The sequence below is a fragment of the Oryzias melastigma genome, linkage group LG23 (genome assembly GCF_002922805.2).
Source record: "Oryzias melastigma strain HK-1 linkage group LG23, ASM292280v2, whole genome shotgun sequence".
In the NCBI taxonomy this organism is placed as follows: domain Eukaryota; kingdom Metazoa; phylum Chordata; class Actinopteri; order Beloniformes; family Adrianichthyidae; genus Oryzias; species Oryzias melastigma.
In genome coordinates this window covers 10327215-10353052 of record NC_050534.1, presented here as the reverse complement: position 1 = coordinate 10353052, position 25838 = coordinate 10327215, and the positions used below count along the sequence as shown (strand labels likewise).

The 25838-nt window shown below is 37.4% G+C and overlaps 3 protein-coding genes across 5 annotated transcripts in view; 2 read left to right on the top strand and 1 right to left on the bottom strand.

Moving 5' to 3' along the window:
- The window catches only part of pphln1 (periphilin 1), a 24603-nt gene extending 19170 nt beyond the window's left edge, over nucleotides 1–5433 (bottom strand). For 2 of the 3 annotated variants that reach the window (XM_024291818.2, XM_024291826.2), the window contains exons 1-6: nucleotides 5305–5433; nucleotides 4817–4841; nucleotides 3925–3989; nucleotides 3610–3828; nucleotides 3457–3518; nucleotides 939–1055 (exon numbers count right to left, since the gene is read on the bottom strand). In XM_024291818.2, the coding sequence (XP_024147586.1) occupies nucleotides 939–1055; nucleotides 3457–3518; nucleotides 3610–3828; nucleotides 3925–3989; nucleotide 4817 (464 nt within the window). In that variant the 5' untranslated portion in view covers nucleotides 4818–4841; nucleotides 5305–5433. The remainder of the gene's footprint in view (nucleotides 1–938; nucleotides 1056–3456; nucleotides 3519–3609; nucleotides 3829–3924; nucleotides 3990–4816; nucleotides 4842–5304) is intronic. The other variant, XM_024291835.2, reaches the window with a different exon arrangement.
- On the top strand, nucleotides 5347–9046 carry zcrb1 (zinc finger CCHC-type and RNA binding motif 1). The gene is made up of 8 exons (XM_024291868.2): nucleotides 5347–5478; nucleotides 5648–5750; nucleotides 5883–5911; nucleotides 6019–6130; nucleotides 6237–6344; nucleotides 6820–6929; nucleotides 7013–7088; nucleotides 8708–9046. Exons 2-8 carry the CDS (start codon nucleotides 5667–5669, stop codon nucleotides 8849–8851), a joined length of 663 nt encoding a protein of 220 aa, XP_024147636.1. The 5' UTR covers nucleotides 5347–5478; nucleotides 5648–5666; the 3' UTR covers nucleotides 8852–9046.
- Nucleotides 9047–10614: 1568 nt separating this feature from the next.
- yaf2 (YY1 associated factor 2) overlaps nucleotides 10615–25838 on the top strand; it is a 25879-nt gene continuing 10655 nt past the window's right edge. The window contains exons 1-2 of the mRNA XM_024291787.2: nucleotides 10615–10819; nucleotides 11184–11309. Of these exons, the coding sequence (XP_024147555.1) occupies nucleotides 10794–10819; nucleotides 11184–11309 (152 nt within the window). The 5' untranslated portion in view covers nucleotides 10615–10793. The remainder of the gene's footprint in view (nucleotides 10820–11183; nucleotides 11310–25838) is intronic.

Below are 25838 nucleotides of genomic sequence, written 5' to 3'. Positions count from 1 at the left end.
GTCTGAACGGATGCCTAACTAATTCAGCTTTGATGTAGGAAAACTCTCAAATGTCCCTTTTATAAGTTTATTTAACTGAATCTTCATTCTCTGTAAAATGTTTGAACTTTGTGATGAAGATTTCCCCTTTAACGTTAAAATGGATGCTAGCTTCAGCTACGTCCGACTTTTAAGGTGTGACAAATAAATAAAGCAAAAAAAAAAAAAAAGGCGCAACCATAGTAAAACTGATATTTTCTAAAATAAACGTGATTCATTATGTCACCAGCTTTTTCTGTGAAACAGACGTGGGTCTGTCGTGTATTAGAACATAGCGCATTCTGCTACATGAGAACAACTATCTCAATAATTCCGTATGTGGAGGAAAACTCCAGCTTCTATCTGTAAACAGCAGCTTTATGGTTCTTTGAAGTTCTTCGATTTCCTCAATGACTCTTTTCTCCTCAAAGAAACTTTCCAAATATGTTTGGTTTTTGTTAGCTTTTGGCTCTTAGCTTAGCTATGCAGGTATCCGCTTTAAGTCATGTGACCAAGACGGACGTTGAGAACAGAATCCGTCAGTTTTCCAAAATAAAACTTCCCTCAGGATGAGAAAGTAAACTTAACGGAAATTATGTAAGTCGGCGCATTTCTTTATTTTTTTTCTGTCCGCGGTCCGGTACCAATAGACCGGTCGGTACCAGTCCTTGGCTGGGGGGTTGGGATGTAAACACACCATTCAAAATACTCCGACCCGATAGGAGGGTTGTTGATCCAAGAGAATCTCGTCTCAGAGCAGAAGAACGACTTGAGCTCCAGAACACACGCTACCATGTAAAGAATAAAGACCTTCAAAAGAATGTTTCATTCGTTCAGGTAAAGGAAGTGTTTTTGTGTTCCCTTTATCCCTTTGAGCGGTGCACAGAAAGGCTCGTCTTCGAGCGGATCGGCTTCCATACCCTCGGTCGAGGTTGCGGATGGCCTGCACTAACGTGTCTTCCCCGCTTTCAGGGAGCGACCTGGGGGCTGGATAGATGCCCTGGTTTCGAACACTATGAGGTGGAGGTGCACGAGCGCTGCAGACATAAAAAATAAATAAATAATAAAGCACATTTGCAGGCAAGACATAAAACAAATGGACAAAAACTTGATGTGCAAAAAGGTTTTAGTGCTGTAAAACACAGAGATTGAAATAGATGGAATTTTATGTTACTAATCCATCCTTTTAACCACAACAAACTAAATTTAAAGACAAGACAGATACAAGCACGATTGGTTTCTAATCATATTCATATTCCTGAAAAGGAGTTTTGTCATTTCTGCATCCATCAAAGGTCAAAGGGTCGACTTGTGTCTTGTTTTAAGAGCCACGGCACCACTGTCCACCTCAGGATTACGTAAAAGCAAAAATCCTGAACTAAAATATGTCAAATTTCAATGATTATAGCCTTTAAACACTGAGGATAACATGAATTAGTCGATTGTGATGTGAAGAAAAGCTGACTTCATATTGACTTTGAACTGATGAGCAACACATTACTAACGTAAAGTGTTGCTCATCAGCACAAACTGCTTTCCTCCGCTGGAATTACGTTAATAGCATAAACAGTTGAATAATTATGAGATCTGACTTAAAAGGGTTAAAAGCACACCGACTCCACCCCTAAAAATCAGCACCCAAGATATGACCACACCCCCTTTTTCTCTGCATTAAAGCACAATTCACCACTTAACTCCAAAACCCAAGATTCAAATCTCAAATTGAATGCGAACTGTGCAGTAGCAGTTCCTCAAATGACCACTAGGGGCTTCAGACAGGAGTAACTTCCCATGGATTCCAATACATTCAATTCTACACTAACGTCTTACTGATTGGTCAAAAACAAATCCTCACTGTAATTTGATTCTTTGTTGCTCAATTTTAGAAGGTTGTCGAGTTTAACACAATAAACTCAAGTCACTTAGAATCATGACCAATAAACCTGACTCTGCTGCAAGCTACACATTGACTATGAACTGAAAATATGCAGCAGTTTTTAATAAAAAGAAAAAAAATTGATTTCTGCCATGTCAACTATAATGCAGAGATGGAGGTCAGACCCCACAAGAACATAGGAGTACGATGTAGAGCTTGATAAAGATCCACTTAGAACAGGGGTCCCCAAACTTTTTCTTGTGAGTTCCACATAACTGTTTTCTTCTCTGATGTGGGGCCGGGCTGGTTTGTACGCTAACGGAAAAAGTCTAACAATCACAGCCTAAACGTAAAGATTTATGTCTTTACAGAAAGCCACACATAGCCTTATTTTAAATAATTCATTTCTGTAATCTTTACAGAAAAAAAATAATGCAAAAAAACTAGTATTACCTGTGATAATGCACGTGTGAAAGCTGTAAGCTAAATGTGGTTCTTGAAGATGCTAGTGGTGATAGATGCTGAAATTAATAGCTAAAAACACACAAGCTGATAGCTGAAATTGCTAAAGCTGATAGCTGACTAAAATATTAGCAAAGTGCCAAATTAGCCTAAAAAAATGAAAACAAAAAATCAAAATTAGCCAAAACAGCTAGCATGAGGCTGAAATGTCATCTAAACTCCAAATAAGCCTAAAAAAGTGGTTAAAAGATGTCTGATTGAGCCAAAACAGCTAGCATAAAACTAAAATATTAGCTAAACTCTAAATTAGCCTAAAAAAAGCCCCCCCAAAAAAAGCCAAAACAGCTGGCATGTAGATGAAATGTTAGCTAAACTCAAAATAAACTCAAAAACTAGTAAAATGTCTATTTGAGCCAAAACAGCTAACATAAAGCTAAAATATTAGCAAAACTCTAAATTAGCTTTAAAAAAACAAACAAAAAAGCCCAAATTAGCCAAAACAGATAGCATGTAGATGAAATGTTAGTTAAACTCAAAATAAGCTTAAAACCTGGTTAAATGTCTGATTGAGCGGAAACAGCTAACATAAAGCTAAAATATTAGCTAAACTCCAAAATAGCATAAAAGACTGTAATACGCCTAAATTAGCCAAAAAGGCTAACATAAAGCTAAAATATTAGCTAAACTCCAAATTAGCCTAAAAAACAGCTAGCCTTTGGCTAAAATATTAGCTAAGCCCCAAAATAGCCTAGAAATCCTTAGTAATTGCCAAAACAGCTAGCATAAAAAAGAAAATTTCATTAGCTGAATGAGCTAAAGAGTTATAGACGTCCAAAGAACAAACGGAATAAAAATAACAATAATAAAGAGAAGGGTGGATTAAAAAGTCACGTTTTATTTGGGTCTGGATCAGCCAGATTGACAAAAAATAAATAAAGAAATATGTGTCTGGGTGTTTGGGGGACCGGGCCAAATATGGAGGAGAGCCGGATCCGGCCCGCGGGCCGTAGTTTGGGGAGCCCTGACTTAGAACACATGAAAAGATAATTGGAGTGGGCCTTTAGTACATAAATGAGTTTCCTCTTCAGTTAGAAGTTTACCTAAACTCCATGGGCCGTCCTGCGTGGGGGTCCTCTCTCGGTCCTCTGTAAGGATACTCCTCCTTCATAAAACAAAGGAACATTTCAAAGACTAAAGGAGACAAAAGGCCAAATAAATTCACAAAAAGTAAATGAAAAAAGAGCTGCTCTTACCCTCCTGGATGGAGGAACGCCTCGCCGTTCTGCTGGGAAATGTGGGGCATCTCCTTGGTAGCCCCTCTGATCTTCATGATAACCCCTGGGGCCCCCTCCATTCGGGTAAAAACGAGGCCCTCCTTCATAATCGTACCCGCCGCGACTACCGTAGTCGTCCTCTGGCCTGCCAAAAGGACCTCTTCTCTCTACCCCACCTGCTGCTCGGGGATACGGACCCTGCAAAGGAGAAAACGATCACTTCTTTTGAACAATGTTCTAAAAGATTTTTGCATAAAAAGGTTCAATTTTTTTACTAGTAAACAGTTCCCTTACTGGTCTTTCTGGTAAAAAGCGTTCATCGTACACATCTCGTATGCTTCTTTCCCTCCTGTACGTCACTGCAGAGGAGAAATCATTAAGAAAAATAAATAAAATCCACAAAATTTTAGTTCACTTCATGTCAAACAAAATGTTTTAAAAGCATTAACATCCTTACAAGAAATACTTTTCATTATTTAATAAATCATTACCACCTGTTTTTTATAAAACATTTCCTGAGATCACTGTTCAATTTGAAGTTTCTAACACCACATGTGTTTAGCAATAACCTATTTTTAACTCTATACACTAAAAAAGCCATACGAATAAACTAACAAAATCAGAAATTCAGAGCTTTAAATTTAAATTTGGCAAGTTAAATCTCAATAGATTTTCTTTTTTTGGCATGCACCCCCATAATTAACAGAAAATAACCTTTATTTATCTGCCACTTTTCTACGTAGGTGCTCTACAGATTAAAACAAAGACCTAAAATACAAATTATCTTTTTAAGTAGTGCAAAATGACCTGTCCAGGGCATATACCACCTTAACCCAAATCCAGCGGGGACAAACTCCAGCAACCACATGACCCCAGATATAGAAGGTTAAGCAATGCATGGAGGTAGTGCAAAATTTTGGCATATAGATGGTTTTACATATTTGCTGATTTTTTTAAACCAATCTTTGGGATTTCTCATTTCTTCAAGGGACAAGGTTTAAAGAGTTTCTCCTACAGCTGATGTTTGAATTTAATAAGAAAAAAAGTCTACACAGACACAGATTTAAATGCAGGACTGCTTGTTAAATATCTGCTTAAAATATGTTTCTACAAAGTTTTTATTTATTTATCAAGTATCCAGTTTAGGAAAACATGGTCAGATACTAAAGCAAGTTTATGTACTTACTTTTTGTAGAAAATCTCTAAGAGTCCTGGAAAACAAAGAGATTTTATAACATTGTTACTGTACAATTGCTACATTAATAAAGTGTGAAATTATACATTTAAGTTTGGGAAACCATAAAATGAAGCTATGGCTGCTATGTTCTGCTTCACAGTGCTATCCTGCAGCTAACATAACGAAAATTATGATTCTGCACCACCAGTTAGAGTATATATGTGCATGAAACCGGCTTATCTTGACAGCTGTAGCAACAATAAAGCACAGATTTCCCGGTGTCAGAGAATTTTCCTCGAAATCCATTCAGAATGAAGCTGCATTAGCTAACAAGCTGAGCTACGTCAATACAGCAACTGACTGCACGTTTTCCATTACGTAAAGACTTTTGGTTATTTTTGATAAATGATGCTGATAAATAGGGATGTTTACGTGCAACATTTCGCAGATAAACTTGTGTTTTTGAAAAGACGAGCAAAGAAGTGATATTTTCTTACCGTCCACACTCGTTTAGTTAGCCTAGCTTAGCCTGTTAGCCACGGGAGTCGGAGCTTTTTACGAAACAATGCGTCATGACGTCATCAATCAGCGACTCACAGGGAACTCGTTTGTTGCTGCTCTTTGGATATGAAATTTCGCCAAAAACATACATACACTTGGTATATTTGAAGGTATAAATCAAGTTTGTATGATTGATAGATGATTTATAGCGTGTTGTTTTAAACGTTTGAACCTAAATGTATAATAATGTCAGTAGCATTTGCTCAAACCGACACTGTCGGCTGTGTTTATGTTTATGTTTATTATATCGCTAATCTAATGTACTTTTGTTTTCTTCAGAGTGTTATTTGTGTCAAGTATGAGCGGCGGTTTAGCACCAAGCAAAAGCACAGTGTATGTGTCAAACCTGCCATTCTCTCTGACCAACAATGATCTGCATAAGGTACTATGATGTCCACAGTTTTAGCATTAAAATTAAATGTGTCTTTCCTCCGTTTTGTTCATAAAGTGTCAATTTTTTAACCAAAGTCTTTCAAAATTACTCTAATACTGAAACATTTTGATGTCATTTTAGCTTTTCACCAAGTATGGAAAAGTTGTAAAGTAAGCATTTTCTGTTAATAAAGTAAATTGAAAAATAAATAAAGGTTTTCTTACTCACAACCATATAGATTTTTAAAACAATTTAATGTTTGTCATTTTCTCCTTAGGGTCACAATTGTGAAAGATAAAGACACTCGGCAAAGCAAAGGAGTTGCGTTTGTGCTTTTCCTCGACAGAGAATCTGCACATAATTGTTCAAGGGAAATCAACAACAAACAAGTAAGTTGCTAAATTAAAGAGTGTAAAAAAAATGTATATAAAAATGTGCAGTCTCACCCCCTCAAATGGATGCTGATTTTTCGATTGAAATGTGTTTGTTTTCTAGTTGTTTGGCAGAACGATTAAAGCGAGCATCGCCATCGACAACGGGCGAGCAACTGAGTTCATCAGACGACGAAACTACACTGACAAGTCTAAATGTTATGAATGTGGGGTCAGTGCATCCTTAACTTTTGTCAAAGGTCCACTCTGATGAAAACTGTCTTTTGAACATGTCTTTGTCTAATTTTTCTGATGATGGGGGACATGTATTAATAAGTCTGAGTTTTTCTTTATTCAAAATCATTGTGAATCAGGAGCAGACTAAAGAAAAATGCAGTGTGAAAAAGACTGAATTTGTGACAGAAATACACGAATAATGGGAAGAGGAGATGGGCTTGCTCTACCTTAATGGTCCCATCTACAATTTGGAGGCAAATTTCCTTTCTGTTGTTCTGGAGAAAATACATCCTAAAATAGCAACATTTTTTCAAAGTTTTTGCTAAAAACTGCATAATTATGATTAAAAGATCACTGGGAATGCTTTTAAAATTGATCAAAAGATAATCAGTGTCTTGTCTATGGTTGCCATCTTTCTCTCTTAAAAAAAAAATTAAAAAATAAATAAATTTTTCCCTGTAATATGCCAGGATGTGGGACATCTGAGCTACGCGTGTCCGAAAAACATGCTCGGAGAAAGGGAGCCCCCGAAGAAAAAGGAAAAGAAAAAGAAGAAAAAAGCGCAAAAACCTGAACACTTGTAAGTATTTTAGCCAACTCAAATGATTAATTTTAATTTTCAAAGTTGGGGTGACTTACAGTACATGGGTATTTTCGGTATAGGGAGGAAGAAGAAGAAAGTGAAGAGGAGGGAGAAGATCCAGCCTTGGACAGTTTAAGTCAAGCTATAGCTTTTCAGGTACGTGTAACACATTCGTTTTTACTTTGTGATCGGCAAATTTTTGTGTCCTTCAAACTGGGAAAGCTTTCAAAAAGATAAGGGTTTAGGTATAGAGCCCTGAGGAACTCCAATACTAACAATTTTTAAGGAAAATTATTTCAAACAAGTTTAAGTCACGTACACATGTTTTTTGCGTCTATATACGATAATATTATTAGTTTGATTTCAGGTTGTCGTTTAATGGAAAATTATTGATTTTAACGTTTGTCTGGATTTTCTTAATTGGGTATTAACACTTTATCGAGTAATTACAACCATTTCCATTATTTCTAGAGAGACTACAAGGGTATTTTCAAACAACTAGCTTGACATAAACCTTAGAATTGAACTATCTTCCAATAAATGAAAACATTAAATAAAATTAATAATGATATTATTTTACAGAGAATTTAACAAAACACATGTTCTTTATTTAAACTTGTTTATTCAAATAACTTTCCTTAAAAATCATTACTTTTGGAGTTCCTCAGGGATCTATACTTAAACTTTTATTTTTGTGAATACTTGTCAGTATGAAGGACACAAAAATTTGAATAGATTTAGGCTTGTTTATCACAAAATGTCAATGAATAAAGTATATTTTCAAAAAAATACCTGTGAGGTCACCCACAAACTCGCCTCTTTACCAAAGTATTTTAGACTCAAAATTAGCCTGTCTGTTTTATCAATTTGTGAAGACACTTGAAGTGACCCATACCCGACTGAGAGCTAGTTTTATTACATTTCCCCATCAGAATCCAGATACACTTTTCCTTAAAAATCAAATTATGTGGAATAATCCACAAATAAAGTGGACCACAGACCACATTTCTGATGTTACATTGATGTCACCATGACTTCTTATGGGTTAAAATTAATTTTTATATAATTTTTGTTATTGAATGAAATAAAAAAAGGGGGGAAAATGACTGTATTGGGGTAACATTGCTGCTGAGTCTGTGGATTTTTGTCCAGAAGAAGATACATTAGTAAAAATGTTAAATTTTTTGAAGAAAAAAAACGAATTGTACATTAAAAAAATTCAAACTTGAAAGTAATTTTGAAAATCAGAAAAATTCTTAATAAAATTGAAATTTGAATAAAAAAAATATAAAATGAAGTTTATTAGTAACAGCTGTTTTCTACTTTTTAATTTTTTGTGGGGTTTTTTCTCACTATTTGTGTCATTCATTCTCTGATGTGGTATCCAGTAGTGCTAATGCTCTCACAAAAATTTAGTCCATCAGAAAAATGTATGATACAGGCGCCGCAAACACATTTGTTGAAGTCAAGTTTTATATTTTTCCTTTTTTCATCAAATTTTCAATATTTCTTTCATTTTTTAATTTTTTTTCTCTTTTAAAACTTTTAGCTTTTCAACTTTAAAGTTTAAAACTGTTTTCAATTTTTTAAAACCAAATGCAATGTCTCATTTTTCATTCACTTCAAGCTGATCCCGATTTGACTCCATACAAGTCACTCAAATCTCTGTTGGGCAAATTGTCGAGGAAGGATCTAAAAAAGAAAAAAAAAAAAGATATTTCTGCCTCTAACTTTGTGAGAAATCTTAATTATTTAGCTTCTTTTCCCTTCTCCAGCAAGCCTATGTTGAGGAAGAAGAAAAAAAGCAGAAGAGACGAGCAGAAGAGGATAATGTTCACGCTTCAACTTCCTCCGACTCCAAGAAACCAAGAATCAAAAAGAGTGATTACTTTAGTGATGAAGAGGAGCTCTGTGACTAGAACACTCCTGTTTTTTCTGAGTAGAATGATGTTGAGTGTTTCTTTTTTTTGCATAAAAGTACTGCAGACATTAGAGTTTAAATGTGTTGTTGTTTGTAATGGTTTATAAAGATGGATATACCAACATATACTGTATATACTTGCTGTAAAATAAGAATGTACTTCTTTTAATAAAATAATAACACTTTTTATACATTCTTTCTCCTTTTTATCACTGTAACTGTAATATCTGAATGACTGCTACTTGAAAAAACACAAATATAATAGGAAATAAATGTAAATTCCTTTAAATGTACAGTTTAAAAGCCCAAAATCTGCTTCAAACTACAAGATTAAGATTTTCCTGATATATTATTTGTTATTACTTGTTCGCGACAAGTGCAATTTAAAATTTTCAAAAAATTGGGTGGTTTTTTTAATGCTGGTTTAAAACTATATCAAAGTAAGGTAATGACCCTTTCATTTTAAAGAATTATTTGTGTCCAAAACAGCAGTTATTACTATCATCAAATGCATAACCAAATTAAATCACCAGAAAGTTATTTAAAAAAGAAGAATGTTAAGCACAATCATTGTCTTTATATTCCTCAATTATTTATTTATGTTGCTACATTTTTAAAGTCCCTCTTAAAGCATCAGAAGATGAAGCACAGCAACTGTATCTAATAAAGAAGTAGCTTTTACCCAAGCAAATAAATGGTGCTTTTTTTTTTTTGGTAGTTTAGGAAATATTTAAGTGGAAAACAAAAGTAAGTAAGTAAACATGAACTTCATGTTTACTTGTAAATAATTGATTAAACATTGCCTTTGTAGTATTTTAAATCTATACAAGTATCGCCAAGAAAAGTATTGCAATTTTTCAATTAATCGCTATTTTTACACTACTAGGCAGGATGTGAGTCCTGTCATCCAGTTGTTTAAACTGACTACGTCCAAATTCCCACCCTAACCCCTAACTACTAAAAATCTATATAGTTCGGGACACTAAATACTTATTTTTCCGCAAAAATTGCTCGACCGCAATGCATTGCGATCTATATTTGCTAATGTAACGAGCATCACTGCACGCTAGTTTTTCGCAAAGACTCATGGGAAATTTCTCATGCGCTTGACTTTGGAGTACAAAATGGTGAACGCACTAGTGAAGGAATTCAGACATAGCCACTTTCCTGCTAGCTTACAGCTAGCTATCCAGCCGTATAGTTTGGAGCCATATGCTGGGTTAGACGAGGAAAACTAAAACATTCATGGATCTAGAAGTGGATGCTTTAGAATGGAACAGAGCTGGTAGTTTATGGCCCCGCCCACCTACGTCACAAATACACTCAGCAATTTTTTCCACCTGGTCCTTATTCACAGCTATATAAAAAGCAGAAATACTAATAAATGTAATTTTGAGCTTAATTTTCTTCAATGTCATAAAAAATGCCACAAAAACACAATTTTCATCAGTGGGTCTTTAAAACCCATGTGTGAAATGCCAATTTGGCATGCTACGGCGGACAAAAACGTGGTTGTTGTGTGTAGCTCAGAATATTTATGGTGCGTTGTGTTGATATCTTCTAAAATCAATAAACGTCCTAAATTTGTTGGAATATTTTTTTCCATTTGCAGACATTACAAATCTACGAATAAGAATTGGCGCGTTATCAGTTGTCACTATCGAAAAAATAAGTAATTTGAACAGCTGCCAAACATAAAAACACAAAGGTTTGATTTTTACCATGCGCACGTGAACGCCGCATTGATTCATGAAGAGGAATGTCCTCGGGAAGTAACCCGGCCGGTGATTGGCCAAACCGAGTCACGTGTCTATTTCCCAAGCGGAGTTTCCACGACAGCTGGAAGCCGAGCGGCGCGGCGCATCGCTTCTTTCCTGAAATAATAGACAAAAACCGGACTCCTGCTTGTCTCAGCTTCTCCCGATAAACCCTGCTCTGGCATGGGCGACAAGAGGAGCCCCACAAGGTAACTACCGCCTTTTTGCGTCCGAAATATTCGTGCTTGGGGAGGGGAGCGGACATTGGCGGTTGTTCGGGGAGGGGGGGAGAAGGAAAAAAAAAGCGTTTTTCTTTTTTCATTAAGGTCTCTCTCCCTCTCCCTCACTGCATGTGTTTGAGCGCCTTAAAACCTCATCGACAATTACAGTGTCAGATACAGCGCTCCCCTTAAAACCCCGCAATATGTATAGATTTATATTTATTTCAAACATCGAAATCCTCTCAGGATAAAAGGCGAAGTGACGTCGCTCCTCGTTTTCACGTGTTTTCGCTTCCCGGTTCTGCTTTTTTTTTTAACGTTTCCTTTCTATTTATTGTTTTTACAAAAAAAGGCCGAAGCGTCAACTGAAGCCTTCCTCCGACGAGGGGTTTTGGGACTGCAGCGTGTGCACATACAAGAACACGGCGGAGGCTTTTAAGTGCATGATGTGTGATGTCAGAAAGGGAACATCAACAAGGTAAGACGACCGATCAACCAAACCTTTATGTGTTTGACATTAGTGGGCCCCAACGAAGGGGGAGGGAGGTCCCTGAAAAAATTAAAAATGTTTCTTTAACCCATATATGTGTTTGAGTCCAAATTGACCCATTTTCACACACGAAAACGGGTCAGTTTTGACCTAAACACAGTACAAGGGTTGACAATCACATATTTAACTTATGTATTGCGTTCGGGTCAAATTAGACCCATTTTCACACTTGGTAAGGGGTTAAATTTGACCCAAATAAAATGTTGGCATTAAAGAAACAATTTTACCCTATCTCAATCATACATTTAACACTCATATTGTGATCGGGTCAAAATTGACCAATTTTCACACTTGATAGTGGGTTGATTTTGACCCGAACACAATTTAATGGTTAAAAAACATTTTTATCTTATCTAAAGTACCATCTCTCTGTCAGATATTTAACCTCTACATTGTGTGTTTGTCAAATTTGACCAATATTTGTTGTGTTCAAGTCAAAATGGAACAATTTCCACACTTGATAATGGGTCAATTTCTATCCAAACACAAATGTGAAGGTTAAATAAATAATTTTTATCCTATCTAAAGTACCATATCTCAATTAGATTCTTAACCCCTATATTGTGTTTGGGTCAAATTTGACCCATTTTCTACACTTGGTCAATTTTGACCCAAACAAATTATAATGGTTAAAGAAACATTTTACCCTAGCTAAAGTACCATATCTCAATCATATATTTAACCCTGATATTGTGATCAGGTCAAAATTGACCCATTTTCACATTTGATAATGGGTCAGCTTTGATCTGAACACAATATGTTGGTTAAAGAAGCATTTTTACACAATCTCAAGTACCAAATCTCAGATATTTAACCCCTATATTTATTTTGGGGCAAATTTGATCCATTTTTATTATGTTGGGTCAAAATTGACCACATTTTTTACACTTGGTAATGGGTTAATTTTGACCCAAATGTGATATAATATTAAACCCCTATATTGTGTTCGGGTCAAATTTGAAGCCATTTTGTTGTGTTCAGATCAAAATTGACCCATTTTCAAGTACGAAAATGGTTTAAATTAGACCTGACCAGGATTTAATGGTTAAATATATGATTGAGATACGATATCATCTATCCCAACTGTACACAGAAAATAAAAGCATATAACTGGTTGATTTATCCCCCAGACACATTAATCTCTATGTGCACATATTGCTGTTGTTGCCCTGGAGATATTTGGAAGTCAGGCGGGAATATGGATGTTTCTCTGAGGGGCGCACATGACCTCGCTTACAAATTAACAGCAGGAAAAGTGCCCACTTGGTGTAACCTCCATTCCCGTCTGTGATGTTTCCCTAGAAAGAGGTAATGACATGTTTTGGAGTTTTTTTTTTTTAATATATATTCTAGGGATGCCACAATCATTGCATCCATACCACTATGTATTCAACCACGGAATTGACTGTATATTATAACAGGCCCGAGTGATGCTCACACTGGGCATTTGATGTAAATTTAAGCTAAGCGCATATTTTTGAGCATGTGTTTAGCCCATGGTGTTCACACTAGATAGCATCTCCTAAATCAGAGTACCTGATTGTTCAAAGTTTGACTTGGTTTAACTGTCAATACACGTTCAATAATCGCACATTTTGTACATAGGTCCCATAAACGGTCTTAAAAACTTGCGTAGCTATGTATGAACGTGAGAGTTTTGAACCCAGAACCCAGAAAATGCATATATCTACATAGACTTGGCTTTACTCCTGAAAGCGAGCTCAGCAGAATCTGTCCATGAAACGTATAAAATATTGTGTCAAACAATTGCTGTGCTAAATTTATGAAGGATTTATTGTGTTATTACATAACACCAGGCTTAGTATGAGCCAACTAAAAGCTGTTTTTTCATTGTTACACTTAGCAAATCAATAAAAGGGTCTTTCTGAGTTGTTTGTTTTTTGTTGTTTTGTAATACACGGATCGTCTATTGAACCAAAACAAAACCTTGATCCAAAAATTGAAGTTTGAACTGAATTTTGGTGAAAGTGTACTAAAGCTGTTTCACACTGTCCTCGACAACAAGCGTTCAAGCGGCCACTTCCAATGAAAAGTCTATGTAAATGCATGTTTCAGTGTTCATCATTCTCACGTTCGCACGTATCTACGAAAGTTTCTACGACCATTTCTGGGCTCTTTGTATAAAACTATTGAACGCTCATTGCCAGTTAAACCAAGTCAAATTTTGACCAATCAGGTACTCGGGTCTGGTAGCGACATTTGGATGGTGTCCTCTTAATTCACCTAATCACAAAAGCGAAATTAATAATTGCAGTTTGTCACCAATCCTTTCAAAAATCAGAGTGCAATTGACGATATTTGCTCAAATTCAACTTATCGCACTAAGCCAACTGTAAGTGGCGGAGATGCACTAGTAAACAGTAGAGAAAGAAGAAGCCCCTCCCTGCTTGTCCACTGTGAACACCATAGGCTAAACTTGTGTACAACAACTCTCGTTTGATATTCCTTTGACATCAAATGTCTGTTGTGTACGTAGCTTTAAATATAACCCTTAGTGGCGGTCACCGTCAACAGAAAAACACAACAAAGACACACAAGCATAAGTGGGTGTTCTCCTTAATGCGTCACCGGTTATCCTCTGCAGTTGCACAACTTTCTGAGCCATTAAACATGAACAGAAACACAATCATTTGATGGGCTCTCTTGTTTTTTTTTGTGTTTAAGGGTTTTGTTTATTGCTTTGTGTGGGAAGACGGCTTGTGGAAAAGAGGTTGTCCGAGCAGCTGCCAGACAGACAGGCTTTGCTCATTACTATTCAACAGCTTAATCAGCCTGCTGTCATCAAGAAACACACGCATCCAGATGCACTCATCATGCAAATTTTCAACGTGACTGCAAACGGATCGTAAAACACGCCCCAAAAGCCCAGCTTTCATCTCACAAGCATTTCTAGAAAGTTTGCCACTAGAAGCTAGAACTCTTCATAATAAAGATGCAGTTAAGAAGAAATGACAAGAAGGTGTTGTTTGATGTTTCTGCAGCTGCACTGCTGCACAAGTGTTGGGAGTGCGGCTGTGCTCTAGCAGGATGACACACATGGATACACATGCCAAACGTGGCCTTGCACTGCAGCAAAGATGGCTGCACAGGTGGTCACAGCTGTTAGACAAGTGGGTTTCTCTGGCAGCAAAGCAAAAGGCTCTCAAGGGCAATGCAGGGAAAAAGAAAATAAGTGAGGCACGACCAACCCTTTCAAATGACACAGGTTACCAAATAAGCATGACTGAGCTGCTGTGAAGAAGTAATGAGTTAGAGCCTGACAGGAGGCGTGGAGAATCCAGGGGTTAAAGACCTACTCTGATGAAAATGTTTTTTTTTCATGTTCTTTTGGCATTTTTCTGACATTTAGAAATCATATTCAGCTTAAAACTACATTTCTGAGGATTTCTTTATTAAAATTTTTGTGAATCAGTATACGAAAAAATGCAGTTTGAAAAAGATTGTATTTGTGTCAGATGACCCCACCCCTACATTGATGTCATCGATCCCATGACAAATGTTTCGAAGGTGCTGCTCCATTTTGATGCATCCACTTGTACTCAAGTATTTCAATGTATGTTTTCATTTTTTGCTGAGCTAGATGACGGCTCAGACAAGGGAAATGAAACATGGATCTATTTTTCTGCATGTGGAGAGTTTTGAAATTGGAGCGAAGAAAGACGACTTTATTCCCCCCATGGCGCGCCTTTAACCTGTGCATTTTCAAGCATCTGGTTTTCATCTTCTCCGGTTTCAATGCTATTTGAATAAAGAAACACTCAGAAATACAGTTTTGATTTTGAATAATTCTATATGTCATCCATTATTAGAAAAAATGCTGCAAAAACACGTTAAAAAAGGAAACCAATTTTCATTGGAGGGGGTCTTTAAGCTTTGAGGCTAACTGAAGCCATAGAGACCTCTCAATAGCTTGACCAAGGCATAAACAGTTTCAATTTCATGTCAGCGACAAAAATCCAACAAAGGTATCTAATGTTGGATACCTCTAGAGAAAATCCTTAAATGTGGAGTCGTTCACTTGTCAGACAATTTTGATGAATGTTTTATGAGGGTAAGATGTGGAAGATTCTCGCTGTGATGGGATGAGATGAAAGCTGCAGGAGATTCTTTCAGACAAAATCGGGTAGGGGGGTTGAATGCAGAAAAACACATCAGTGAAACCCATTGACGATACATGAGAAATGGACTGAGTGACCTCCTTTTAAATAGGAAGAAGAAGAAGAAACCAAAGTCCCATAGACTTCTATTGAGAAAGAAAAAGATATTCTCCATTATTCTATTTGTCATAATAACTTTTCTTGCTTGAATATTTGTTTTAATATTTTCATACTAATATATATATTTAAATTTTTTTTCTTCATTGCAAGCTGTTCAAGTTGTAAACTGGCCAATCTGATGCCTCAAAATTATGCAGTCTCACATTAAATATCCAAAATGTCTGATTTACATATATTTCCAAATCCACTTTCATGTGGTAAAGGGATTTTATTGAGCTCATTTCTGATTGGCAACAGTAGTTGCCATCTTTACAGACCAATCGTTGCTTACAGACATCGTCTGGTTCCAACACGGCGACGTCTGTATCTTGAACAAAAAAGGGGATTGAAGTGACTTCATCATTGGAGCTGCTATCAATTCTTTTTCTATTGGTGACGTCACATTTGCTTGGTCCAGTTCTCAGATACAGACAATGGGTCTGGCCTTCCAACAAACTCATTCCTGATTAGTGAGAGTTGTTGCTATAGAAATAATGACTCAGACCAACTCAGACCTCTAACTGCTTACTGACAATTTCTGGTTCTAACCTGGCAATGTCTATATCATGAGACAATGGCCATTGGATTGACTGAATTGCGTTGGAACTGGTAGCACGCCAGTATCTGTGGGTGACATCACATGTACTCGGTCCAGCGCCCATATACAACCAATGGGTGTAGCCTTCCAACAAGCTCACTCCTGATTGGCAACAGTAGTTGCCATAGAATTTTTTTTATTTTATTTTTGCAGACTGACTACTACTTTTTGACGTTGTGTAGTTCAAACATGGTGGCGTTCGTATCGCAATAAAATGTTTGCTAAATTGATTCATCCAGTTCTCATAGACAAAGACTAAACTGGCTAGCTCGTCTACAGAGACAATGTGAATGAATAACTAAGCAGGAAGCAGTCAGTATTGGGGTATTTCTACTTCAGAATTAAGGAAACATTACGAGAGCCACACATGCATCTTCTTCTGCTCAAAAAGTCCCTTTACTTAAAGCTGATTGTTCCCGTTTTTAATTAAATAACCCTTGAAGTAGCTTTGGGTGCAAAAAATGTCATGTAGAGTTTACAGAGGAAGAAAAAAATGTCAGGATAATTTCTCTGCCTGTGCAAATGGATGTCTCACAGTACTGTTATTTAAAGAGGGTGTTTAATAAGGGAGGTGCAAAGTTGAAGCTTTCAGAGGCGGCTGCATACTTGAGAGCGAAAGCCCTCATCCATAATGGCCTGTCAAGGATTAAGAACACAGAAAGCTGGTTTGAGATTTGTTTTCTGTTTGATGCAGAAAGTGTTTGGCGCTGACAGCTCCTAACTCCCCCTCACAACACCCTCCTTAGCCAAACACTGCGGGGTGTATCAGAGTCGTGTGTGACCTTCTCTGGTGTCTGCTCCACCTGCAACACTTTGCTTGAACCGATCTGACAAGGCTGAGCCACCAGAGAGACGCCGGGATGGAGGAGCCTGTTTGGCAGCATTTCATAGAGCGTTCGTGCAGGTTGGACTCGTTTCCTGTTTGCGTTCTATGGAAGGGCATTGTATTCAGCTAACGGTGTTTGCTGTCCTAACTTTGGGCTAAATTTTTCCTGTTAATTTATTTTAAGAACTACAAAAGCATATAACTGCAAACAGGATGGGCACTGACCTCAACTCTCATGAAAACTACAAGATGACTTGCAATTAAAAATTTAAAAGCCACAAAGTGTCCATGTCATAGACATGATCTGTGTTCGTTTTGTTCCTGAGCTCGTCCAATATCACCAGTCGGTTTACTTTATCCACAAAGATTACAGAGCAAAGCACTGGGGGAGCATTAAGCTTTCAAGAATGCGCTTTACATGGTTAACTGTTGGTACCCTGTACTAGAGCATGAACCTACAATTGTGCTGGCTTTGTGTCAAAAGTCAACGCAGTGGAAATCTTGTTCCAGGCTTTTTCTTTCACCGCTCTGTTCCGATATATGGTGTCATGGTGTCTGTCCGAGAACAAATCGCAATAATTAACTTCTCCATGATCAATTTTCAAACGGTTGGCACTTCTGTGAATTAAAAAGTATGCTACTAAAACCTTGTTTCCACTAAGTGGCGGTCTGGTGTTTTGACCATTTTAAAATGCACCGATTAAACTGAATCGAACCTTATCTCTTGGGTCCATCAGTTGTCGATCCATTAAAAAGTGGAATGGTTGGGATAGAGCTGATTCAACCACCTGTTGATTGGCAGAAAGTGATGACGACATTAGAAAGCACCAATATAGCTCTCATTTAAGCTAACATTTCCAAATTTTGTAAGAATTCTGTTTTTTGTGGTTTCCCTTGTGCTCTTTTGGTCACAAGTCTATATTGAAAATGCCTGCAAACAACAGCAAGGCCTAGTCTGCGATGGAACTGCAAATTATTGTTGCTTTTCAAGTCGTCGCACTACAATGACGCAATGACACGTTAGCGGTACACACCACGCATGCACCATGAAAACAAACCACTTAGTGGGAGTGAGGCGTAACTGAGTGGAAACGGAATTAACTGGACCGTACCGTACCACACCACTTCTTACTGTACCGTACCGCTTGAGGAAACGAGGCTATAGACCAGGGGTGTTAAACTCAATCGCACAGGGGGCCAAAATCCAACACACACCACATTTTTTAAACTTTAAAAATGTAACTTTTTAACATAACAATGAATAAAAACAGGCAGGAATGTTATTCAAAAATAAATAACCTTAAATAACTTTCAATATTTACCCTCAATAAAAATCTATATTGTCAAAATTTTACAAGTTAGAAATAAGTGAAAGATAACATCAGGCCATTAATAACAAACAATAAAATAATCTGGAGGGCCGGATCCGGCCCCCGGGCCTTGACTCTGACACATGTGGTATAGAGTCTATGTCAGTACCATATTAGAGTCCCTTATTGGTCAGAGTTCAACTGGTTTAACTTACGTCCATTCTATGTTTTGTTGGTAAAACCTGAAAGGGGATTTAAACTTGTGACGTGATGCGTTAGTGCGACAGTTTTGAACGGAGAAGCTTGAGATGCGCGTCAACATACTTTTTAATGAAAGTGGTCGCTCAACGCGCATTGCCAAAGCTGGTTAGAACATAGCATTTGTTTATATATGAGCTGTTTATTTTTGTTTGTGGTGACGCAGAAAATTAGTTGGAGAGTTTCTTGATGTTCTGAGCTTTGAAGTTTGCCTTGATGTTGATATATGTGAAGCTGAAGAGGCAGGGATCCTCAATAAAGTACACGAAAATACCCTAATTTTCATAAGAAAAATTTGCACGAGGGGAAAAAAAGTCGTAAAACGCAAAAAATTAGAACAAAAGACACGTTTTTTTAAATGGATGCAATAGGCTTCCATAAGTTCCAACCCCTAATTTTTATTTTTCCCCTTTAAAGCTCGCTTGCTGACATTTTTCTGAATTCGCCATTCCTCTACTTTGAGTTAAATGTAACCCTTGGCGTCTTTGACAGATTTGAGGGATGCTTTTCACCTTCGTCCAGACAAGCACAAACCGTTCTAACTCGTAACAAGTCAGTCAGCATTTGACTCATTGAATCATGTTCTTTTTATATTTTGTTTTTATCCTTTGTAAAAGCTCACTCTTGTGCAGCCCACACACCAAAAGCTGTTGCCGCTTCAGTGTAACAAGAAGCAAAAGGAAGTAATAGGTTTGTTCCAACAGATAAAGTAGTTAGATTTTTAAATCTAGGGCCAATAAGGAAAAATATTAATTACAAGATGTTTATTTTTGATGCTTTATTTTGAAAAGGAAAAATCTAAGTTCTAGAGTTTTGACTAAGAAATGAAAAATATTGATTTAATAATATACATATATATATAATCTGAAATATTTCTATATTAATCTTTTTGTTTGATAGAATGTAATGTTTTTTTAAAAGCTTCAACCCCCCCCTTTTTTTAAATTAAAAAGATAGTAACATTAATTTAAGCAGTTGTTTAAAAGCAGATTTCATGTGGAGTTAAAACCTGCTTGTATTAATCAGATTTTTGACTTGAACTTTATAAATCCAGTCTTTGCCAGCTTCAATCAAAAATGTATTATAGATGAAAGAACGACAGGAATCTGCCCACAGGAGCGGCCTGGTTGTGTGACAGTTTGTGAGTCAGGGAGAGCTGCACAGACAAGTCTGTTCTCTGGATTCAACAAAGTGTCATCTGTTCAGTTTTAATGCAAATTATTTAAAAGTAGATTTACCTTTTTCATTATTTATATTAAGCCATTTAGATATGTGTATTTTTTAGTGTCTAAATAACTGAATGGAGGGGTTGCTTTGGGGCTGTGATAATTAAAATAATCGCGTCATAATCACAAAAATGTTAAATAACAATTAAATAAATCAGAGATTTTCTTTTTTAATAGCTGGTTTGATCTTGTTAACCATGGTCACACTCTACTAATATATACAAGTGTTCAAATTTATTGTATTTTCCATTTTCTATATTTTTTGTCTTCAAGTAACAGATTTTCAATGATATATCTAAATTTGTTATTTTAATTTCTACCATTACCCTTTGTTATATGACACAAGACGTTGGGTTGACCCTTTCCCCCGCCGGAGACGACATCTAAATAATACACGGCCTTTGACCTACTTTAACTCTTAAACCAGGAGTATCAAACTCCAGGTCTCGAGGGCCGCTGTGTCTTATGATTTCCAGATATTCAAACCTTACTCATGACTGATTGCCTGGTTTGGGTGTGTCCGGCCAATTAGAACATGCCATAAAATATGCAGGCCCTCGAGGCCTGGAGTTTGACCAATCCTGGCACCAATATATCGCCCATCCCTAATAAACTTTATGTACTTTACTTGATAAGTGCTACTACCAGTTCCAACAAAATAAAGTCAATTTAGTCGCCATTTTTCTTAGAATATTAAGTAGACGCCACCCTGTTGGAGCCAGACGTTGCTAACCAGTGAAGGGTCCAAATCGGTCTGAGTCTGCGTTTCTTCGGCAATCACTCTCGCCAGTCAAGAGTAGGCTTGTTGGAAGGCCACACTCCTACCACTTGACACAAAATCTGTCAAACATTTTGTGCGTTCGACACGAGACCGCTTATTTTTATGGATGTTTCTGTTTATAACTTGAATAACTTTCAATGAAACAAATATAGGATTATCAAGAACATGTTAATATGTGTCGTAGATCAAGAATAGCTGGTTATTTCTCTATAGAAGTTTATTGGATTTTGGATTTTTGGAACTTCCTGAACTGTTCCAGATCTCATACAGTCAATGATTTCAACGGATCAGACTAATACGCTCTAGAAGATGACATCTTGAATGCAAAACAGTCGCTGTGGTAGCAGTAGGGCTACTGATAGTCATTACATTGTTTTAGTGACGGCAGCACGCAAATGAAGCAGGTTGTAAATGGAAAAATAGGCATCCGTGTGTCGCCGTGTTTTTCTAAAGGATCCCCTCCTGAATGGAATGGGTTTAGTGTACAGGACGGAAAGCGCGCCCACAAACGCCGGCTGTTATCACGTCCGTGCGGTTGAAGATTGTGGCGACGTGATAAGCCTGTAATTACTGCGGTGACACTGATGCATGACGCTCCGCTCGCTGTGTGTTTCTATGGAGCGCGTGCGAGAGGAGAATGGAGCCCGGCGGGCGGCAAAAGGTGTCATAAGCCACGAGACGCAGAGAGAGCCATCTGTACACATACCGCGGCAGCATGCACAGGCAGGAGGAAAAAGCCATTTATCATGGAGGTTGGAAGAGCTCCCAGGAGCAACATATAACCTGCTGATAATAAAAAATACGAAAATATTACCTCACACAGACGCCTAAGCGAGGACTTTTGGTGTTCAACAGGGCGTAAAATAACCCATTTTATAATAATCATAGACAAATAAAACCTGATTTGTTCAAACGCGCCTCTTCTGGTGCAAATATGCAGACCATCAGGCGTCCTGAGGCAGAGTTTCTCACACTGATCGGCTCAAACATCGCTACTTTTAAATATTTCATGTGCACCAAACACCGTTAGAGGGCATATAACACGCTTTTCTTAAGTTGATTTTTCATTGTACAGGTCCTTCAAAACTGCACCGTCAAGACAAAAGCTGCATTTCAAGCATTTTTAGAATGAAACTTACAAGAAATGCAGAAACCTCAAAACAAATATGTAGTTATCGTGGATCGTCCTGATGTTCCAAAAAAGCCCCAAAAGATCCCTCCATCCATCTGTTTTCTATCCCATCCTGCTCAGGGTCATGGGGGGGGTGGAGCCATTTCAGATATATGGGTGAGAGGTGTTTGAAAAAGGAAAAAAAAGAGAAAATCAATGTCAGTCTAGCTAATGCGTTTTTCATACCACAAACTTGTCGCACAGGTGAAAAAAATGAGGTTTGTTATACCGAATGTGCTGATAGTGTAAAGTTTGTCCTCTTGAAAAACGTGTTGTGTAAGGTTAATGGGCGTGAAGAAGCGGAAGGGGACGGCGTGTGCAGATGACAGTGGCACTGTGAATTTGCCTTTTTTTATTTGGTTTATAAACGTAAAATCCAGCATTACTCTGTATTTCAGTGCAATGCCATTTGTACTTGAATTTTTGGGAGGTGATCACAAGTATCCGTACAGCTCTACTGCCCGTCATTACACTTTTTTGCCTTTTATTTTTTTAATGCTCTTTTGTGTTTTATTTGTTTTTGTCTTTTTATTGGGTATTTTGGTAATTTTTCTTTAGTTAATTATGATTTTTTTTTGTGGGCCAACACATTCAACTTTGCTTGATCATTTTTTTCAGCCGACCCGATAACCGGTATTTCCCCAGTAACTGTGGCCGATATTTGCCGATACCGATATTTAAGTGTCTACAATAAAAACAAAAAGTTTAGATGTTTCTTTAAAAGAAATGCATAACTTTTCTTTTACTATACAATCACATTATACTTGACCTTTTTAACATGCATACAAAGGTTCTCCTAGGAAGAATTATCACTTTAAAACATGTATCCCTATCAAATATAAAGTATACCTGACTATGACTGTAAACATAAGCCTCCCAATGCCAAGGATCTATTAGGAACAAGTAAATAAAGTGCATCTGAAAATGGTCAGAGCAATATCCGCGGATTTTTTTTAGTATTGGTCTGATACCGATAAACTCAAATAATGCAAACATTGGCCAATACAATCCTGGCACATTATATCATCTAACATTAGTTTCCTATACATTATGTGAAATTTAAAACAAAAAGACGTCTGTCCTCCTGATTATAGCCCCCTAATTCCCCAGCGTTGGACTTTGGGAGCTGCTGGAGGACACAGCGGCATGAATGCAACTAAACTCGACTGCAGCTGCGGTTTCAACACCCACTTTAATTCCTCTGGAGATGTTACGTGCAGACGTTATTTTTGGAATCAATAAAACAATCGTCATCTCTAAGGGGGGCGCTGGAGTGAAGGCGTAAGTGGGGAGATAAACAGCAGCTGATTGAGTTAACTGTGGCAGCTCTGTTAGGTGTTGCTGCTTCCCCTCTTGGCATGCTGTTGGCTTTTCTTTCACTTTCATTTCCTCAAGTTCGCGCTTTATTTAGAAAATTATATATATATACTATAGATATACACAAAAGAGGGAATTTATTGTAAATACATAGCAGTATAACGTAAGAAATGTTGTAAAACGTACATTGTGAATTGCACTGAGCAGCTTCTGTAAGTGGAAAGAAACACTTTGCAGTTTGAAACTATTTTACTGATAGTCATATATATTAGTGGATCTTAATCTTTTTGTCAGACCCTTATGAAGGTCAAGAAACTAGTCCGGAACTCGGAGATCACTACCAGTCTGTGCATCACTTGCTACAGAGCTGCAGGGAGAAAAATGTGTAGTTTGCACTATTTCAATTTCATTTATTTTGTGCATGTCAAGTTGTTCTGAGTCATCTCTTAAAATGTTTATTACCTTGCTTAGTCCACAGTCACAAATACAACTACCGCCACATGATAGGGACGCATTGGCAGAATTGTCAAAACTTCATGCCGCCGCCGAATTTTTTTAAAATTTGCTGCCGTGGTCATGAATGTAGACCAGGGGTATTCAAATCCAGGCCTCGAGGGCCGGTGTCCTACATGTTTTCCAACCAACCTTCCATTGAAGCTCCTTATTGGCTGCTAATTTCCAGGATCAGGTATGTTTAGCCAATAAGGAGCTTCAATGGAAGGTTGGTTGGAAAACATGTAGGACACCGGCCCTCGAGGCCTGGACTTGAATACCCCTGATGTAGACTGTGGTAGTCAGGTGTGCAGAATGGCCCGCTTTTTATATAAACTAGCAAACTTTTTCTATTGAATGTTTCTGTAGAAAAGTCAATGACAAAACAGAAGAAGCTTTCAAGCTTTCAAAAAAAAAAAAAAAAAGAAAAAGTCACATTTAACAGATGAAACCAGAAGTCTTTACTTGAAATATGGGTTGCTTGCGACATATGCCTGCTCTGCAGGAAATCTGGCAAAGACTTTTCAAGGATGCGGCTATTCAAGTTACATATGGTGTATTCACTTTTATTATTATATTAAGAAAATACCAGTTTTTGTGACAGTTGTATTGTTTTATTTTGTGAGATTTATCTGCTGAACCCTCAAGTGACCTGAAGCTGAAGTTGACGTCTGGTTTTTAATCTCTACTCAAACAATTAGGGTTAAAGTTCAGGGAAAAAATTCATTTTTAATGGATCTACACAAAAACTAAAGAACAAAGAAAGTTTAAAATCTCTACAGAAAAAGATGAATCTTTCCCTTTTAAAGTTCAGATAAACCAAAGCTTTAAAATTGGATGCTAACTTTACCCCTGTACTGACCGGTCTTAAAAGCATTGGGGACCACTGAACCAAGTGACCTGTTTGCTTTGTATTCTTGTCTCTGAAATCTCAGCTTACATTTCAGCAGAATGGAGTTTTGCTTCATCTGTTCGCCGTCTGCATAAACCTAAATAAATGCAGTAATAACTTGCATCTGCTGATAAAAGCATGTTATCTATTACTGGTGCTAATATCGCATGCACATTTACACCTGCAAATATTTATGTGCAAATATGTGGATGCATGGAAAGACTTTACTAGAATGGAAACCATAACAACATATGGTCTTGACAGCACGCTTGCCTTTCAGCGATGCCTTTTGCTAGCCCCTAGGCACACGCAGACATGTTTTAGCCTAACAGAAATGCGAGTGCAGCACACATGCATGCACACCCCCCCCCCCACACACACACAAACGCACTATCTCCATAATGCAACAGTTCAGACACAACAGTGTGATGAAAACTTGAGATGTTACTATTTCTGTTTTCTGTATGGTTCAGTTACTGAAATCTGACTGTACAGGTGTCTCATTGTCATTAGTGGTGTAGTATTTCAAATAATTCCATCCATTGACCCCCTCCTCCCTCACATTGCAAACAGGAAGTAGTCACTGGCTCAGAGAAGCCACAATCTCATAGACTTCTATGGATACATAAACAGCTATTACTCAGTCATTCTATTTGTCAAGATAACAATTATAGCCCCGATACCTTTTTACAACATTTACAACAAGATCCTCAATGATCCTCCATTCATCTGATTAATCTGCTGCTCGTATGCGGATGAGGTTGTACGACCTTCTCAGATCTGCTCCTGACGGTGACCAGAGGGGGGGTAAGAGCTCTGACTCCTGACATGTATGTACATTGTATATATATATATATATATATATATAGTTTTTGCTCTCACACACCCCTCTGCATTTATCCGGACTTGGGACCGGCACAGGAGAACACTGGATTGTGTTCCCTTGTGGTTGCATTACATGCATTAAGCAATTAATGAAATAATACATTACTTAATTGATTCATTTATATTTCCATTTTCACTACATTTTTTAAATCTACCCATCCTTATATCAATCTAATATCATCCATTCCAACCACACACCCACTCATCCAGTTCATTCAGTCATTAGTGTCATTCTACCATAGATGTATAGATATTTGTATATATTCACATATTTGATTTGTGTTTTTTCTCTCACACATCCCTCTGCATTTATCCGGACTTGGGACCGGCACAAGAGAACACTGGATTGTGTTCCCTTGTGGTTGCATTACCCCCCCATTCACTCACTCACTCACTCACTCACTCACTCACTCACTCACTCACT

What these genes read in the sequence shown, in the direction of transcription:
- zcrb1 (XM_024291868.2), top strand. Translation starts at nt 5,667, where the DNA reads ATGAGCGGCGGTTTAGCACCAAGCAAAAGCACAGTGTATGTGTCAAAC. An exon ending in CCAACAATGATCTGCATAAG is followed by an intron (nt 5,751 to 5,882) that starts GTACTATGATGT and finishes ATGTCATTTTAG; the next exon opens with CTTTTCACCAAGTATGGAAA. An exon ending in GCGCAAAAACCTGAACACTT is followed by an intron (nt 6,930 to 7,012) that starts GTAAGTATTTTA and finishes TTTTCGGTATAG; the next exon opens with GGAGGAAGAAGAAGAAAGTG.